The 16566-nt window shown below is 47.2% G+C and overlaps 1 protein-coding gene across 3 annotated transcripts in view; it reads right to left on the reverse strand.

Moving 5' to 3' along the window:
• Positions 1-9832, reverse strand: part of DENND11 (DENN domain containing 11) — a 54761-nt gene extending 44929 nt beyond the window's left edge. For 2 of the 3 annotated variants that reach the window (XM_045495904.1, XM_045495903.1), the window contains exon 1: positions 9470-9818. In XM_045495904.1, coding sequence (XP_045351860.1) covers positions 9470-9737 — 268 coding nt within the window. In that variant the 5' untranslated portion in view covers positions 9738-9818. Of the gene's footprint in view, positions 1-9469 lie in introns of all 3 variants that reach the window. The other variant, XM_045495905.1, reaches the window with a different exon arrangement.
• Between the last annotated feature and the right edge of the window lie 6734 nt (positions 9833-16566).

Genomic DNA, 16566 nt, shown 5'->3' on the forward strand with positions numbered 1-16566 from the left:
AGAGAATAAAGACAAGCCATACACAGAGAAAATATTTGTAAAAACATACCTGATAAAGGCTTAAATCCAAAATATACAAAGAACTAAAACACAACATTAAGAAAAATATAAACACCCAATTTAAAAAATGAACAAGGGGCACCTGGGTGGCTCAGTCGGTTAAGCATCTGACTCGATTTCGGCTCAGGTACTGATCTCAGGGTCGTGAGTTCAATCAAGCCCCATGTTGGGCTCCATGCCGGGCGTGGAGTGTACTTAAAAAAATATTAAAAATGGACAAAAGATCAGACCAGTGATCTCACCGAAGAAGATATACAGATGGCAAATGAGATTATGAAAAACATGCTCAAAATTACATGTCATTGGGGAATTCCAAATCCAAACAAGATTTTTCTCACGCCTATGAGAATGGTCAAAATCCCGAACATGGAAAACACCAAATGCTAATTGCAAGAGCACGCAGCAACAGGAAGTCTCATTCGTTGCTGGTAGGAATGCAAAATGGTACAACCACTTTGGAAGACAGTTTGGCATTTCCTTACAACTAAACGTACTCTCACTGTATGATCAAGAAATCATGCTCCTTCACATCTATCCCAAGAGTGAGAACTTAGGTCCACACAAAAGCCTGCCCACGGTTTACAGCAGCTTTATTTGATTGTCCCAAACTGGAAGCAACCAAGGTGTCCTTCAGTTGGTGAATGGATAAACAAACTGCGGAACATCCAGACAATAAAATACTGTTCAGAAATAATGAGCTATCAAGCCACAAAGACATAAAGGAACCTTAAATGCATGTTGCTAAGAGAAAGAAGCCAATCTGAAAAGGCTACATACTATATAATTCCAACTCTGTGACATCCATGAAAAGAAAAAATTAAGAGATAGTAAAAAGATCAGCAAATAAGGATTAGTAGGGGGAGCACTGAGGATTTTTAGGGCAATAAAACCCTTTCTGTAGGATACTCTTACAGCGCATATGTAACATTGTGCATTTTTCATTTTTTTAAAATTAATGTTTATTATTGACAGAGAGAGAGAGACAGAGTATGAGTGGGAAGGGGCAGAGAGAAAGGGAGACACAGAATCCAAAGCAGGCTCCAGGCTCTGAGCTGTCAGCACAGAGCCTGATGTGGGTCTTGAACTCACGAACCGCGAGATCATGACCTGAGCCAAAGTTGGACACTTAACCAACTGAGCTACCCAGACACCCCAAGGATAAAACTTTTATATTCCTTTCACAGTTGGTATGCTTTGTTAAACAATGTTAAAACTCCTTTTATCAAATCATCATGAAATATTTATACGTACTTAAAGCAATCATTTTTATTTTTTTTTGACGACTATTCCCGGTGCGGGGGGGGGGGGGGGGGGGGGGATGGGAAGGGGCAGAGAGACAGGGAGACACAGAATCCCAAGCAGGTTCCAGGCTCTGAGCTGTCAGCACAGACCCTGACGCGGGGCTCGAACTCAGGAACCATGAGATCACAAGCTGAGCCGAAGTCGGACACTTAACCGACTGAGCCACCCAGGTGCCCCACATTGTGCATTTTTCAAACCCAGAGAATGTACAATGCAAAGAGTAGACCCTAAAGTAAACTATGGGCTTTAGTTAATAATTATTTATCAATATTGGTTCATCAATTGTAACAAACATGCCACACTAATGCTAGATGTGAATAAAAACGGAAAACTGGGTGCGAAGGTGGGATATGGGACCCTCTGCACTTTCTTCTCAGTTTTTCTGTAAATCTGAAACTGACGTTAAAAAAAATATATTAACTAAAAAAAGAAGGTAACGGATCAATTAATGTAGGTGAATTACCCTGGGATTGGTAATGATATTGTGGTCATGTAGGAAAACGGCCTTATTCTTAGGAGATTTGTACTGAAGTATTCAGAAAAGAAATGTTATGATGTCTGCAACTTACTGTCAAATAGTTCAGCAGAAAAAGATAAGCACACCTCTATATATAGTCAGTTCTGCTAGAACGCCAGCTGAATTCGATCCAAAGCAACTAATACATTAGGGAGCCCTTTGATCGTAGGGGATTTCCTGTTTGTTGATAGGTGATTTTGATCACAAGGATCACAATGTGAATGCAGAAAACTGCACCCAGTTGAAATGAGACGCACGGAAATACACAAAACACCCCCCCCCCAACCTCAAACACTCACGCATTACCTTCTTCAGAGTTAAGAGCCCTATCACTTCCAGGCCTACTGTTGTCCATCAAATGTCACACGGCTCCGCTTCCATTCATTTCACCATAAATCACAGGCTCCACCTCCCCAGGTGTCTTAAGGTAAAGTGCCAAACTTTGAGTATTTATGCATCTCCTGACTAGTTATCATATGTAAAGTTGTCCTACCATTTTTATTTGGTTCCCTTTTTTTAAAAAAAATGTGTCACTGACAGTTTTTGAGCACTGTGCCCTGACCCCATCTTCCCCATAAACCTTGTGACTTTTACCACAAGTCTTTCGCAGCACAGTGACTTTTAGGAATGCATGTTCCACATTAGAGCTGAGCTGTGTACGCATAAAGCAAATATGGCAAAATGTCCACAAATGGGGACGGGCTCAAAGTATTCACTGTACTATTCCTCCAACTTTTCTGAGGTTTAAAAAATTTCAACAAATTGGAGAACATAATTTAAATAATAGGGATGTGAAAAAAACATAAGGTAAGCAGAAAGGACTTTGAAAAAGGAAAATAAATGGGGGCAATCTACACTAAGTAGGGTAATAACGAGGCATCATGGCTAAAGGTCATCCTTTCCAGAAATATTACACCATTCACAAAAATTGGAAGCCAGTTTACATATAAAATTTGTAGAGACTTAAAGACAAGTGATTCTGTAAAAATAAAACCCATTGATGTGCCAGAAAAACTTCCCATTGAATGCTAACTACCCCGGTCTTGGTCTTCGGACTATTACTGGCTTCCCAAATACCCTCACCATATTTTAGGAACTCAGCCAAGAAACTGGGGCCCAAAAGGATTCTACAGAAGGGCTCATCCGAGGGGTAATCGATCAAAAAGAGATGAGGTGACAATGACAAGTGCTTTTCCGCCTCACTTTCTCTCCTTCGCAACCATGGGCCCACCTGGAGGCCCAGCCTCATCTCTAGCTGCAAAGACAACCTATGGGGAAGGGCCACATGAGCGCACGAGGGTCACATGTGGCAATCTGCATTATGTACGTCCAGCCGGCCATTCAATAAATATTGGCAGAACATAACTTGGCAGCCAGTGCCAGGGGCTGGGCTCATGCAAAGGCAAATATGTATGTCCCCGTGGAACTTGGACTCCCAGCTTATTGCGCAGGCAGCCCAGTCATCCAGGGGAAGCCAGAGGGCGAGGCTGAGCCTGGTGCAGATGGACAGATGGTCTGAACCTGCCTCTCCACGGTTCGGAAGGTCAGCCTGGCAGCTGTGTCCACAGCAGAGCCTCCCAGGGCTGATGTTTGACGAACTCCTGCACTGGGCGAGATCTGCTCTGTCCCATCTACCGCAAATGGGACTGCCTCTGTCTTCTGTTTCCGTGTACACTGAGGTGATTCGGCACCACCACTGCTCTGGGAGAACAGACGTGGGCTGTTGTTACTGCTGCTGCCCGTTACAAAGTTCATCTCAAAGTATTTAAAGTAGACAGAGCAAGGATCTTCACCGAAATAATCTCTAACGGGAAACGCGTGACTTTCCTTCCCCCTCCTCCCTCCTGTTGGGTGGTTTCCAATCAAGGATTTCCTCCTGAGGTCTTGCTATCGGTGGCTGCATCAGCACACGTCCTACAGCTCCTTCTGACCTCAGGAGCAGAGCTTTGTGCCCCCTTTTCCCTCCCCAACATATGCCTTGATTTTTCACCCGTTCCATCTTCTCATCAGCATAGACACGAGCCCTAGTTCTAGCTGGGAAGTAAAAAGGAACTTTGTCTCGGGAAGAAAGGCAAGAATCCAGGGGTACGTGGCGCCTCCCCTCCCCACCTTCCCTTTACAGAACCATTTCCTTGGCGGCGAGGGGCGGGGAGGTCACCAAATGCCAGAGAGGGAAGAAACCTCAGAAGATTATTTGGTTCAGCCTCCAAACACCAGAAAAGGAAATAGCTTCTATTGATTTTTGGTCTTAAATGGTCTTAAATAATTTTAAAACCACCTAGGGTGAGAGTATGCGCGAAGCAAAAGAAGAGTCAGGATAAAGAAACCTGGGGCAGGAAGAAATCAATCCTGGTGATTTCAAGTCAGCCCTCAACCAATCCATGGCTGAATTCCGATGCATTAATTTCAAGTGGAAAAACCCTTCCAGTTCGCAGACTCTGTATCGTATTACCCTGGGCAGCGGTGTGAGGAGGGAGCACTGGCCCTGGAGACTTGGCTGGCCTCTGGGCTCTGACCTCTCTGCTCCGTGAATTCAGGGCATCTTCTCCTGCCCAACCCCCCCCCCCCCCCCCCACGCCCCGAGCCATTACCGTGATGAGCAGCGTCAGAAGGATTAGAGACCAGGTCTCCGAAACCCCCCGCATAGTGGGGACCCAGTAAGTGGTGGGTGTTATGGTTCCTATTCCTGCTTGACTCTCTTCTTTTAAGAAACAGAATTCAGGGGCGCCTGGGTGGCGCAGTCGGTTAAGCATCCGACTTCAGCCAGGTCACGATCTCGCGGTCCGGGAGTTCGAGCCCCGCGTCGGGCTCTGGGCTGATGGCTCAGAGCCTGGAGCCTGTTTCCGATTCTGTGTCTCCCTCTCTCTCTGCCCCTCCCCCGTTCATGCTCTGTCTCCCTCTGTCCCAAAAATAAATAAACGTTGAAAAAAAAAATTAAAAAAAAAAAAAGAAACAGAATTCACAGCAGATGGCCATAGACTGACTTTTCCCTGAAAACCACAAGCAGGTGAATCACCAACAGCCGGGGAAGATTCTGCCAACGTGGGATTAATGAAATTAACCACAACTGCATTCCACTGACATCTGAAGGAACTCTGGGAAAGGATGTGGCAGTTAATCATTCTAAGGACCTCCTGGTTGGTTGGCAGAAAGCGCCCTCTCTTTGCCCTCTGAGCTGGCCGTGCTTAGGACTGCTCTTTGCATCTCAAAATTATGTCCCACATCTTCCGTTCTCACTCTACTTTGTCACCGCCCCTGTCACGGCTGGAGCCACTTACTATTTGCACAAGTCAGGGGACGTGGGCTGTGCTCCAAGCTGGATCTCAGACACCACACCTAACCTTAATCCCGCCGTGCCCCCTCATGTCTGCTGTGGAAAAGAACGTGCTTGTACGGTGTGGACTTTTGGAGACCGTATGGAGATTAAAACTGGTGTGTGAGTGATCTTAAATACATAAACTTAGGGGCATTTAGACTCACAAAATGAAACAGGTGTTTAGATGTACTTTAGGTGGTGGCTAGCGGCTGAGGGAGGAACGGGTAGTAATTCATTCCTCATCAGGAAGAACAAAAAGGAAAAGAGGTTATCTCAACAACTTCAGCTCTCCTCCCCTCAGCCTTCCCCTGTGCCCTCCTCAGCAGTCCAAAGCAAGCATACGCCACACAGGAATTATCTGCAGACCCCCCACGAAATAACTCAGGCTGGGGGGAATGTAGCAGTTTAAAGCAAATCTCTTACAGGGGCGCCTGGGTGGCTCAGTGGGTTAAGCCTCCGACTTGGGCTCAGGTCATGATCTCACGGTTTGTGAGTTCCAGCCCCACACCGGGCTCACTGCTGTCAGGGCAGACCCGCTTCAGATCCTCTGTCTCCCTCTCTCTCTCCGCTCCTCCCCTGACTGTGCTCTAAAATAAATAAACATTAAATAAAAATAAGGTGAACCTCTTATAAAGAAACAGCCCCAACGATTCATTGTGTCCAAAGCTTTACCTGCTGCAGGCTCACACACAAGTGGGCAGAAAAAAAAAAATAAAAATTAAGAATCGAAGGCTTGAATAATGGGTTGATCACAATGAAAAAGCAAGATTCTGGCTGCCAAACCCTCCCACCTGGCTTGCATAGTAAGCATCTGGGCCTGGTGTCAATAGCAGCTTTGTAGCCCAGATGGCCAGAACTGCCATCCCAGGGCTCCCTGCTCGAGAGAGAGACTGAGTGTGTCAGAGTGAGTGAGTAAAGAGAGAGAGAGAGCGCACGCGCCTCTACTGCACTTGAACCTGAGGCCCCGGTCCTCACGTCATTTGTAGATACGACCGCCATAATTTTCAAACCATGAATCCAATGAAAATCGCATGCATTACGCCTCTACCCTCTTCTCTGATCCTTCCTACAGATGCCCAACCCAAAACTTGTATCCACAAGTAAAAGAGAACTGCTCTCTCCCATTGTCATACACCAGCCTGAGAATCCCTAAGCGTATTCCCGCTGGAAGCGTGTGCTCATGCACACGTCCACCCACACCCTCCCACACCCTCACCAGGACCCTCTTCTCCCTCACACCCTCTTACATCCGCTTTCACCACAGGCCACTCACAACCTTCTCCGCCCCCGTCCCCCTCCCCCACCCTGGCGCAAGGTGCACCGCAGCCGTGGATTTCTCTCCTCCCACATCTTCTCTCTCGCCCTCTCATGTGCACGCGTGCCAACAGTTACTTCCACCAGATGGGAAGCTGAATGAAATAGCCATGGGCTGGGCAGTAAATGACTGGGTAGGTCAGGGTAGAAGGGCGGGGCTCCTAGGGAACGAAACAGGACACAGGTGGAAGAAACACGGGGGAGTGGGTAGGTAGGCAGGCAAGGGAAAAAACTCCAATCTCTCCCACGTGAGAAGCTCTGTGATATGTTCTGATTTTTATAAAGAAGCCAGTAATTGCTTTACTATTTTTGGTATCAAAGGCTAAGGAAGGCAAAAGTCTTGGTGGACCAAGGTTACTAGCATTGTGCTCTAACCCAACTGAACAACGTGGACCAAGATTAAAGAGTAACACATAGCAGATCAGCCTCAGTAGCAGAGTGAGGAGGACACGGAACTGAACCAGGAAACATGGTCTGGTCCTGTGATGTCTCCAGCTCACTGGGGAACTGAGAACTGGCATCTCACCTCTCCGGACAGTGACTGCCTCGACCACCAGATAAGGGACACAGCAGGAGCTCTGAGCCCTAGTGCTAACCTTTGAGGATCCAGGAACCTCAGCATTCATTCATTCCAACTTCTACATTAGGAGATGCACCATATTACTTTCACTTTATAGAGGTACTACCAGAGTATTTTTTTTTTTCCAGAGTATTTTTACAAGATGCCAAGAGACTTGTTGGACTGGGATAGGTGACAAAGGAGAGGTAAGTTTATGGGCAGGGAACAGCAGCTTTCAGAAAAAACAAAAACCAAAGGCAACCAAAGCTAAACACACATTCTCTCTCTCTTCCCCTGTCCTCTCTCCCACTCCTTCCCTTCCTCTCCACCCTCTGGACACAGTAAGGATGAAAAGTTGGGGGGGGGGCAGAGGTTCACACAGTGTGGGATACATTAGACAACTGAACTTAAGAGTCAAGTATGTATTGGCTAGTTAATGTCTCTAAATTACTTAATCACCCTTGGTCTGCTTGCTCATGTATAAACTGGGTATGAACGATGATCAAAATAGACGATTACAACTACAGGAAACACCATGATAGTAAAACGCCTGCACAAAGAGTCCAAGGACCAGTTACAATCCCTTCTGTCCACACTAACCTTAATTTGAAAACGTTACATACATACCCCCTTGTATGTATATTCCATATACATATACCCATCCAAATGATGTCACAGCTGGGACTGACAAGGCAGGGGGAGGGTCCCAGCTCTGCAGTGCTTTTTAATGTCATCAACTGCATCTGTGGTAGGGGGCTTTTCTTTTCTCTTTCCCCTCCCTAGACTCTACTGCCAGTGCTATGCCACTGCGGAATCGGACCCTGTCAGTGCTCTCTTGCCGTTTCTTCTAGCTAGCCTTCAGCATTTCCCACAGTCCCATGCCTGCGTCCATTTACCTGTAGGTGATGGGATAGGGGATAAGGAATATTATTAGTTACAAAGTATCCGTTTTTATTTACCAATAAAGACTGCTTTTGGTCAGAAACAGTAGCTTCTGAAATTACTGGTATCTAGGAGTCCCAACCATACGAGTCAGCCAGCAGGTGTTAAAAAAGAAAAAGAAGAATACCAGTATGCACCACATGTAGAAGGGGTTGGTACTATTTCATGAAACGTGTTTCCGTTTCATTTGTATGCCTGTGAGTGTAGTGGTCGTGACGTCAAATTGACTTCCCACAGTGGGTCACGCACAATCAAAAAAGTTTGAACGCCACTGGGATAAGGGCCAAGGAACAGACAGGAGGCTGAAGGGCCTAGTCCCTCCACCAACTATTTTTCTATTCTGTGCCATTTCTTCCTGCATCTTGCTGCTTTATCATCCCGGACCCTAGGTCAGTTCCCCGGCCTGGACGCTATCTTCTGCCACCTGAAGACCCCAGGCCTTTCTCCTCCCACCCCACGGCCACCCATCAGGTTCCTGTGAATGAGTTCTACAGCTCCTCCCTGGAGGATCGGGAAGAAGTTATTCCCATTCACTACCAGGCACTCTTCATTCCAGGACTCCCCTTGGGGAGTTAGGGTCAGAAATATCTGGGTTTCCTAAAACCCCAGAACCAGGAATACGGCACTCCTTCCTTCAATGCTGAGAGCTGATGAGCTCCGGCTTGAGGCCCCCGCAGCAACCACCTGAGGCTTTCCCAGAGAGTGTATTTACTCACTTCTGAACCCCCACGAAGTCTTTCACCACTCACTTGGACACTTCCTTCCTGGTTAATTAGGCTCAAGATTATTTTAGATAACCCTTTAATTCTCCACACAAACCATCAAGAGTCTACCAGAGGAGGCTTCTCCTTTAATCCGCCTCCAGTTTAATCCCTCAGTCCTATCCCTTAATGCTCCCGGCACTAATTGCTCAAAATGATGCTGCCAGAGCAAGTGAACTTGGCTGCTTGGAAAGTTACCGTGCCGGGAGTGACGGGGAGCGAGGGCGGGGAAGCAGAAAACCTGGAAGTTCAGTACAATCTGTTTCAGGAGTTCACCTGGGGGGCGTTTCTCCTCTTGATGGGGAAAAAAAAACACACACACAAAAAAACAAAACAAAAAAAAACACCTTTCAGCAGAGCCAGAAAACAAAAGGCAGCGCGCCGCGGCCGCCGACAGGATCCTGCAGCACTGGAGAAGTGCAAACAGGGCTGTGGGGACCCGGGCGCGGACCGCGGATCTGCCGGGAGGCCGCGCGGGACGGGAAGGAGAAGGGGGTCGGGGGGACTCCGCGAACAAAGCCCCGCGTCCCGCGCCCGGACCTCGCGGGGGCACTCTGGCCGCTCCGAGCGAGCGGGGCGGCGGGGTGGGGGGTGCAGGTGTGTGGGTAAGGGTGCGCGCGCAGCGAGCCCCTCCCCCGCCGCCCCCAAAGCCCCGGGGTGCGCGACCCTCTCCCGGCCCCCGGAGCGGCGGCTCTCACCCGAGCGGGGGTCGAAGGTGACCACGAACACGGCCACCACCTGGTCCTCCTCCACGTCGCCCAGCTCCAGGCGCCCGGGCTGCAGCAGCACCTCGGAGGCGCCCAGCTCCTCGGGCCCCCGCCTCCTGGCCGGCTCCGCGGCCGGCCGGCCGCCCCCGCCGCTGCCCCAGCCCCGGCCTCCGGCCTGCGGCTCTGGGGCCTGCGGCGGGGAGACGGCGGGGCCCTCGGCCCAGCGCAGCAGCGGCGCCGCGTCTCCCCGCTCCACCATGGCGAAGCGAGGAGGAGCCGCGGGCGGCGAGGGGCGGGCGCAGGGGCGGGCTGCGGGAACTCCCCTCGCCGGGCCGGGCCCGGCCGCCGCACCGCCCGAGGCCGCACCTGCCCCGCGCCGCCCCGCCCGCCGCCGCCGCCGCCGCCGCCACCCTCCCGCCGGGGCCGGCGCTCCGATCCAGCCGGAGGAGGCGTCCTCCCCACCGGCTTCGCCCAACTGCGTGCCTGGCTGGGATTCGCGGGTGCATGTGTGTGCCGGTGCACGGGAAACGTCTGGCGGCATGGACGCGCATCCACCTGGATCCGTCCACCTGTGCTGGGGTGAGGTGCCTTCTCACCTAGGAGTCCGTCGGATAACTGTACCACCCTGAATTTTCATACGCCATCATTCTTTTTGTAATCTCCCTGGTCATATGGACCATGACAGAAATGTGTTACATAATCCTGGAAGTGTGGCTGAAGCCTGCGCTGGGCTGGGAAGTGAAGCGGGAGAGGGAGCCTTGGTCGCCCCGGGGTTGTTTGGGCTTTGGATGTGGCCTGGCCTCCTGGACCTGTGGGCTTGGGTGTGCTGCCTGAGGTAGTTTTGCGTGCAGAACCCAGTCGGCTGTTGCCTGGCCCCGGCCTTCCCTGGCCCCTGCCTGGGGCTCATCCATTTCAGTGACTAAACCTCCAGAGAAGGTGGTGGATGGTCATTTACTTGCCCTTGGGCCCGGGAAGGGGAGGTTGAGCCAAATATACAAACGATGAAAGCAGTCCCCCTTCTGTAGGCTAAATGCCGCATAAATAGATAATGGTTATGTCATAGATTTTGGCTTGGAAACAGCAGCCCCGGGCAGTCATTTATTATCTCCTTAGGAAGAGGGGTTAAATCGTGTCTTCATTGTATCTCTGGCACATAGGATAGGCTTCTTCTTCAGCACTGCCTGAGTGACACCCAGTGCATAAATTCACCAGGTCCTTCTGAGAGCAGGCAAACTGCTGGGGCTCCTGGAACGTTGGAGGAGTCGTGTCTGAACAGGTCTCTCTCCTCTCCTCATTCTTTCTTATTTTAACGGCTATTTCTTATTCCCACTTCCTCTGATTACTTAGCCACCAGATATACCCAAGGGTTGGGGCATTCAAAATATAATTTCTAAATATAAAACGGGGGATTCATAGAAAATCCTCAATTTCCAAAGCCATCAGCTTTTCTCTTTCTCCCCTAAGGGACTTCTTTTTCCTGATCTTTTGTGTGAACCCCACCCAGAACGCCCTAGTTTAGTACCTTCAAGTTGTGTAGGTACCAAAAGTTGTGAATGTGCCAGGAAATAAACTCATAATCTCCATCCCATATATATTCAGATATATATATGCTATATATAATTTGCTATATAAACAAAAGACTAAAATGTCCAAATCTTAAACCTAGAGCCTTTCCCACACTTATTAACATATGTGTCCTAGCTCACCAGCCACCATGTCTATCTGCAGATTCCTAGTGCCCTGCATAACAGGTGCACAAGAAGCATTTGTCAACTAAGCAGATGAATAAAAGTAGAGACTTAACACCTCCGTACAACTGGCTGCTCCTGCCAGGCTTAACCTAGCATCTTGCACTTAACACGTGCTCAAAAATGTTAATGATGGTGATGACAGACCTCTTAACACATTCACAGTCTGAAAGGGCTCTACATCTGACCATCAGATTTATCTTCTCTGTATCTACTGAATTTCACGAAATGATAGGAAAAGAAACTAATTAAATTTAGCTATTAGAATAGCTCTGGTGGGAAAGGAGTGTGAAGGGCAAGAAGAAATGAAGGGCAGTCAGATTCAGGGACCCTAGGATGATGTTATATTTTAAAAATATTTTTTTTTTACATTTATTTATTTTTGAGAGACAGAGCTCGTGAGCAAGCAGAGGAGGGGCAGAGAGAGAAAGAGACACACAATCCGAAGCAGACTCCAGGTTCTGAGCAAGCTGTCAGTGCAGAGCCCGACTTGGGGCTCAAATTCAGGAACCGCGAGATCATGACCTGAGCCAAAGTGGGATGTTCAACCAACTGAGCCACCCAGGCGCCCTGGATGATATTATATTTTAAAATGAGTTCCCCTAGAATGCCATATATCTCAATTTTAAAATAAAATTATTTTATGTTCCCAAATACTGAACATATCTACATTATATATCTATAAGATATAAAACATGTAATGTATATAAAATGTAGTATATAAAAGTGATTTTGATCTATAATCTCACCATTGGGTTGGCCACTGTTAAGATTTTGCTTATCTTTTTCGCTAGTTCTCAGGTGCAGCTTCTCACTTGCTAGCATTGCTATGGTGACTACTAATTGCTGCCAGCCCCACTAAGATCGAGTTCTCACCGAGGAGATTTGTGTTTACTTTTGCCGGCCTTCTGCAGGCACAGCCAACCAGAGAGTACTTTGAGTTAAGTCCTGTGCTTGAGGTTCTTTGGACCGTGCTGGTAGTGTGAATTCAAAACGCAAGCTAGTGCAAACACCGGCTGATAGTGCAAATTCTTGGGCGACATGTTTTTCTTCCCTCCAGCCAATGACAAAGTAGAGACAAGTTTCCCTACCTGGCCCTGTCCATGTGGAAGGTTTATTTGCCACAGGTGTATATGGGGTATCGTGCTCGACTCCTCACCTGGGGCATTTTAAAATTCTTAGTGGCATGTAAAAATAATGCTGTATCTTAAAATACATGATATAATGAAAAGTTTTCCATGTTTATGTTGAAATCATACCATACATCAATTTTGTATTTTTTTTCCTTAACATCGGACCGGGAACATTTTCGTATCCTTTTAGCAACTTTTTGTATGCATCATTTTAATGGTTCCCATTGTATGTATGTTTGAAAATTTATTTAACCATTTTCTCCTTGTTGGACACTCAAGCCCTTCCCCCTTTCATTGTGCCTAAAGTGTTGGCCGAATTTCACTGAAGTAACACTACCTATTATATGCCGAGCCCTGCACACAGTGATGGGGCAGCCAGGAAGAAGGCAGATATCGCTTCTCATCAGGCTTATAGCCTGGCAGGGAAGGCAGCTATCAGGCAAGAAATGAAATATAGAAGGAGGGGTGACAGGGCAGATACAATCAGCTTTTCGGGTTGTTGACTTATGTATGACAGATTTCCAGAGGCAGCAATATTGGGTTAAAATGTATTTGTGTTTTTAAGGTTCTCGATAATACTGCCAAATTGTTGATTCATGGGTATGTAAGGGTATCCATTTCATTTTGTCGTAATTAGATATTACCGTTTAAAGTACTTTTTTCCAATTTGTCAGATGAACATGGCATTTTAAAAAGTTTATTTATTTTGAGAGGGTGGGGGGCAAAGAGAGAGGGAGAGAGAGAATCCCAAGCAGGCTCTATACTGTCAGTGCAGAGCCTAATGTGGGGTTTGAACTCACAAACCATGAGATCATGGCCTGAGCACCCAAGGTGTCCCATGGCATTTTGTTTTTAAGTTAACATTTATTGACTGAATCTAATCATGTTTTCAAAATATATGTTGGTGATTTGTGTTTCAGTGTATTGTCTGTTCATGATGCCTTTTCCTCACTTTTGGGGTCTTTATGCTCTTGTTATCATTTTACGTGAGGTTTTTATATAGTAAGAATAGTAAGAATATTAGTCTTTTGGCACAATTTTTGTTAATATTACAAATATTAACAAATTGTAACAAATAAATGTTACAATTTATTGTATGATTTCAATGCTGCTTAATTGCTTTATGAAATTTAGAGGTTCTATTTTTTTTTTTTTTAATTTTTTTTTCAACGTTTATTTATTTTGGGGACAGAGAGAGACAGAGCATGAACGGGGGAGGGGCAGAGAGAGAGGGAGACACAGAATCGGAAACAGGCTCCAGGCTCTGAGCCATCAGCCCAGAGCCCGACGCGGGGCTCGAACTCACGGACCGTGAGATCGTGACCTGGCTGAAATCGGACGCTTAACCGACTGCGCCACCCAGGCGCCCCTAGAGGTTCTATTTTGTGTTGTCAAGTTTATCACTTCTTTTGTGATTTCTTTTTTTTTAACTTTTTAAAAATGTTTTTATTTATTTATTTTTTTAAAAAATTTTTTTTTAACATTTATTTATTTTTGAGACAGAGAGAGAGAGAGAGAGCATGAACAGGGGAGGGTCAGAGGAAGAGGGAGACATAGAATCTGAAACAGGCTCCAGGCTCTGAGCTGTCAGCACAGAGCCTGACGCGGAGCTCGAACCCACAGACCGTGAGATCATGACCTGAGCCGAAGCCGGACGCTTAACCGACTGAGCCACCCAGGCGCCCCCTGTTTTTATTTATTTATTTTTTTTTGAAGGAGAGAGAGAGAGAGAGAGAGTCAGAGCATGAGCGGGGGAGGAGCAGAGAGAGAGGGAGACACAGAATCCGAAGCAGGCTCCAGGCTCTGAGCTGTCAGCACAGAGCCCGATGCGGGGTTCAAACTCACAAACCATGAGATCATGACCCGAGCCGAAGTCGGACGCTCAACCGACTGAGCCACCCAGGCGCCCCCACTTCTTTTGTGATTTCTTATGTTGCTTTAACATTTAGAAAGTTGGTCCCCGCCCAGAAATTTTTTCAATATTCACTTTTATTCTTTTAGTTATTTATATGTTGATTTCTTATGTTGACTTTTGATTTCTTAATCTAATCCATGTTTATATTGATATGTGATATGAAGTGAGTCTAAAATTTTTATTGACTAGTTAAATAATTGCTACACCACTTATTGAATAATTCTTTCAATTCCTATGATTAATAATTCCCCTTGAAATTACAATATTAAATTCCTGATATTTACTAATTTATGTATTCTTCACCACTGATGTGACTATTCTTACAAGTTTTGTAAGTTTTATTTTTTTTTGAGAGGTAGTGTTCTCTACCCTTTAAAAAAATCTTCAGCTATTTCTTTGAGTTATTTTCCCAGGTAAGGAACAGGTTACACTACCTCCGTGACCAGACTGCATAGTTAGTTGACTAGGGCGAATACTAGTGGTCCATACAAGAGTCCAGACTGTGGGACAAGCTGAGGTGTAAGAGGGTAAAATTAAGACTGTGAATAAAGGGCTTGAAAAAAAAAAAAAATCTTCCTGTGGCCTAAGGAATATCTGTACCCTTCTCTGTCCCGTGAACTTAAGTCCCATCTGTCCTGAGGACCCAGAGCTCGGGGCATCCAGAGGCATCCTGGGGAACCTGGTCTGTTCCAGACTTCTGCCTTCTTAATATCTACTGTATACATTAGACCATATTAGCTATACGTCAGACCCGCCTGCACTGTTTCCTTCCAGATCGCCTGTGCTACAGGCATTTGTTGGTTTGACCCAAGCTGAAAGCACAATAAATCATGTACCACACAGGCTGAGCTCAGGTGGAGGCAGAAATGGTTATAGGGATTAATAAAATGAATAGATAGTCAAAATTACTAAGTTATTTAAAACCAACACATTCCTCCCTTTTAGGCCTCTGGAATTTGCAATGGAGTAGGAAACTTAAAATCTGAAACCTCTTAAAAGGTATTCATTCTGCAGTAGCGCCCACATGAGGATACATCAGATGCATGCAGGGCCCGCACCTTGAGCAGAGCATCTGCTGTGCGCCACACCCTCTTCCCGGTAATGAAAACAGAGCATCAAGGGAGAGTTAAGTCCCTGTCCTGACGGAATTTAGATTCTATTGGGGGTCGGATGGGGAGACACAATGTTTAAAATGAACCGTTAAAAAAAATAAAATGCACCATTAAATGTATAAATATGATGTAGTGGTAAGTGTGAGGAAGCGTGAGACAGGTTAAGAAGTCAGAGAATAGATGGTGGGAACTCTGTGGGTTGTCAAGGAAGCCTCTCTGACAAATGACCTTTGAGCAGACCCCCAGAGGAAGCCAGGGGCTGAGTGAGACACGCAGGGAAAGATTGTGGTGTCTGGAGGAACAGTGAGGAGTCTGGAGCCAGACAGGTTGTGGGGAGGGTGCTCTGGCCCCGTGGGCCACGGAGCAGGGGCTGACTGTATTCTCAGTGAAATGCAGTGAAATGGGAGGCCCTGGAGGATGTGAGTGCAGGATCGACCCTTTCAGGAGGACCCCTTGGCTACTGTTGCAGAACAGACTGAAGTGAGGCCAGCGGGAAAGCAGGGGGTGCCAGTAGGAGGCCAGGGGAACTGCAGGGATTTCTCCTAGACCGGAGGCAGGGGTGCGGAGAGAGCATGCTCAGCGTGTTTCCCCTTCGGAGGAAGGAGAAAACTGTGGGAGGAGCAGGTTTGGTTGGAGAGGTCGGGAGTGTGGGTTTGGCCATGTTAAGACGGAGATGCCCTATTGGACATCCAGAGGGAGGCTGGATTGGGGAACTGCAGAGCAGAGGTTCAGGAGACAGGTCGTGATACAGATATACATTGGGGGTCACTGGCTTGTGGAGGGTTCACAGCCGCGGGCTGCACGCTATTCCGACAAGTGAATGTGCACAGAGAAAAAAGCAGGGGAGACTGAGCCAAGGGACCTGCAGAGTTCAGAGGTCAGGAGGTGCAGAGGAGTGGGCAGAGCGATTGAAGCACTTTATCGACCAGTTTGAAATATATACATAATTTTCATTTAAATTTTATTTATTTATTTTATTTTATTTATTTATTTTTTTAATTTTTTTTTCCACGTTTTTATTTATTTTTGGGACAGAGAGAGACAGAGCATGAACGGGGGAGGGGCAGAGAGAGAGGGAGACACAGAATCGGAAACAGGCTCCAGGCTCTGAGCCATCAGCCCAGAGCCCGACGCGGGGCTCGAACTCCCGGACCGCGAGATCGTGACCTGGCTGAAGTCG

This window comes from Leopardus geoffroyi, chromosome A2, assembly GCF_018350155.1.
Source record: "Leopardus geoffroyi isolate Oge1 chromosome A2, O.geoffroyi_Oge1_pat1.0, whole genome shotgun sequence".
Lineage (NCBI taxonomy): Eukaryota > Metazoa > Chordata > Mammalia > Carnivora > Felidae > Leopardus > Leopardus geoffroyi.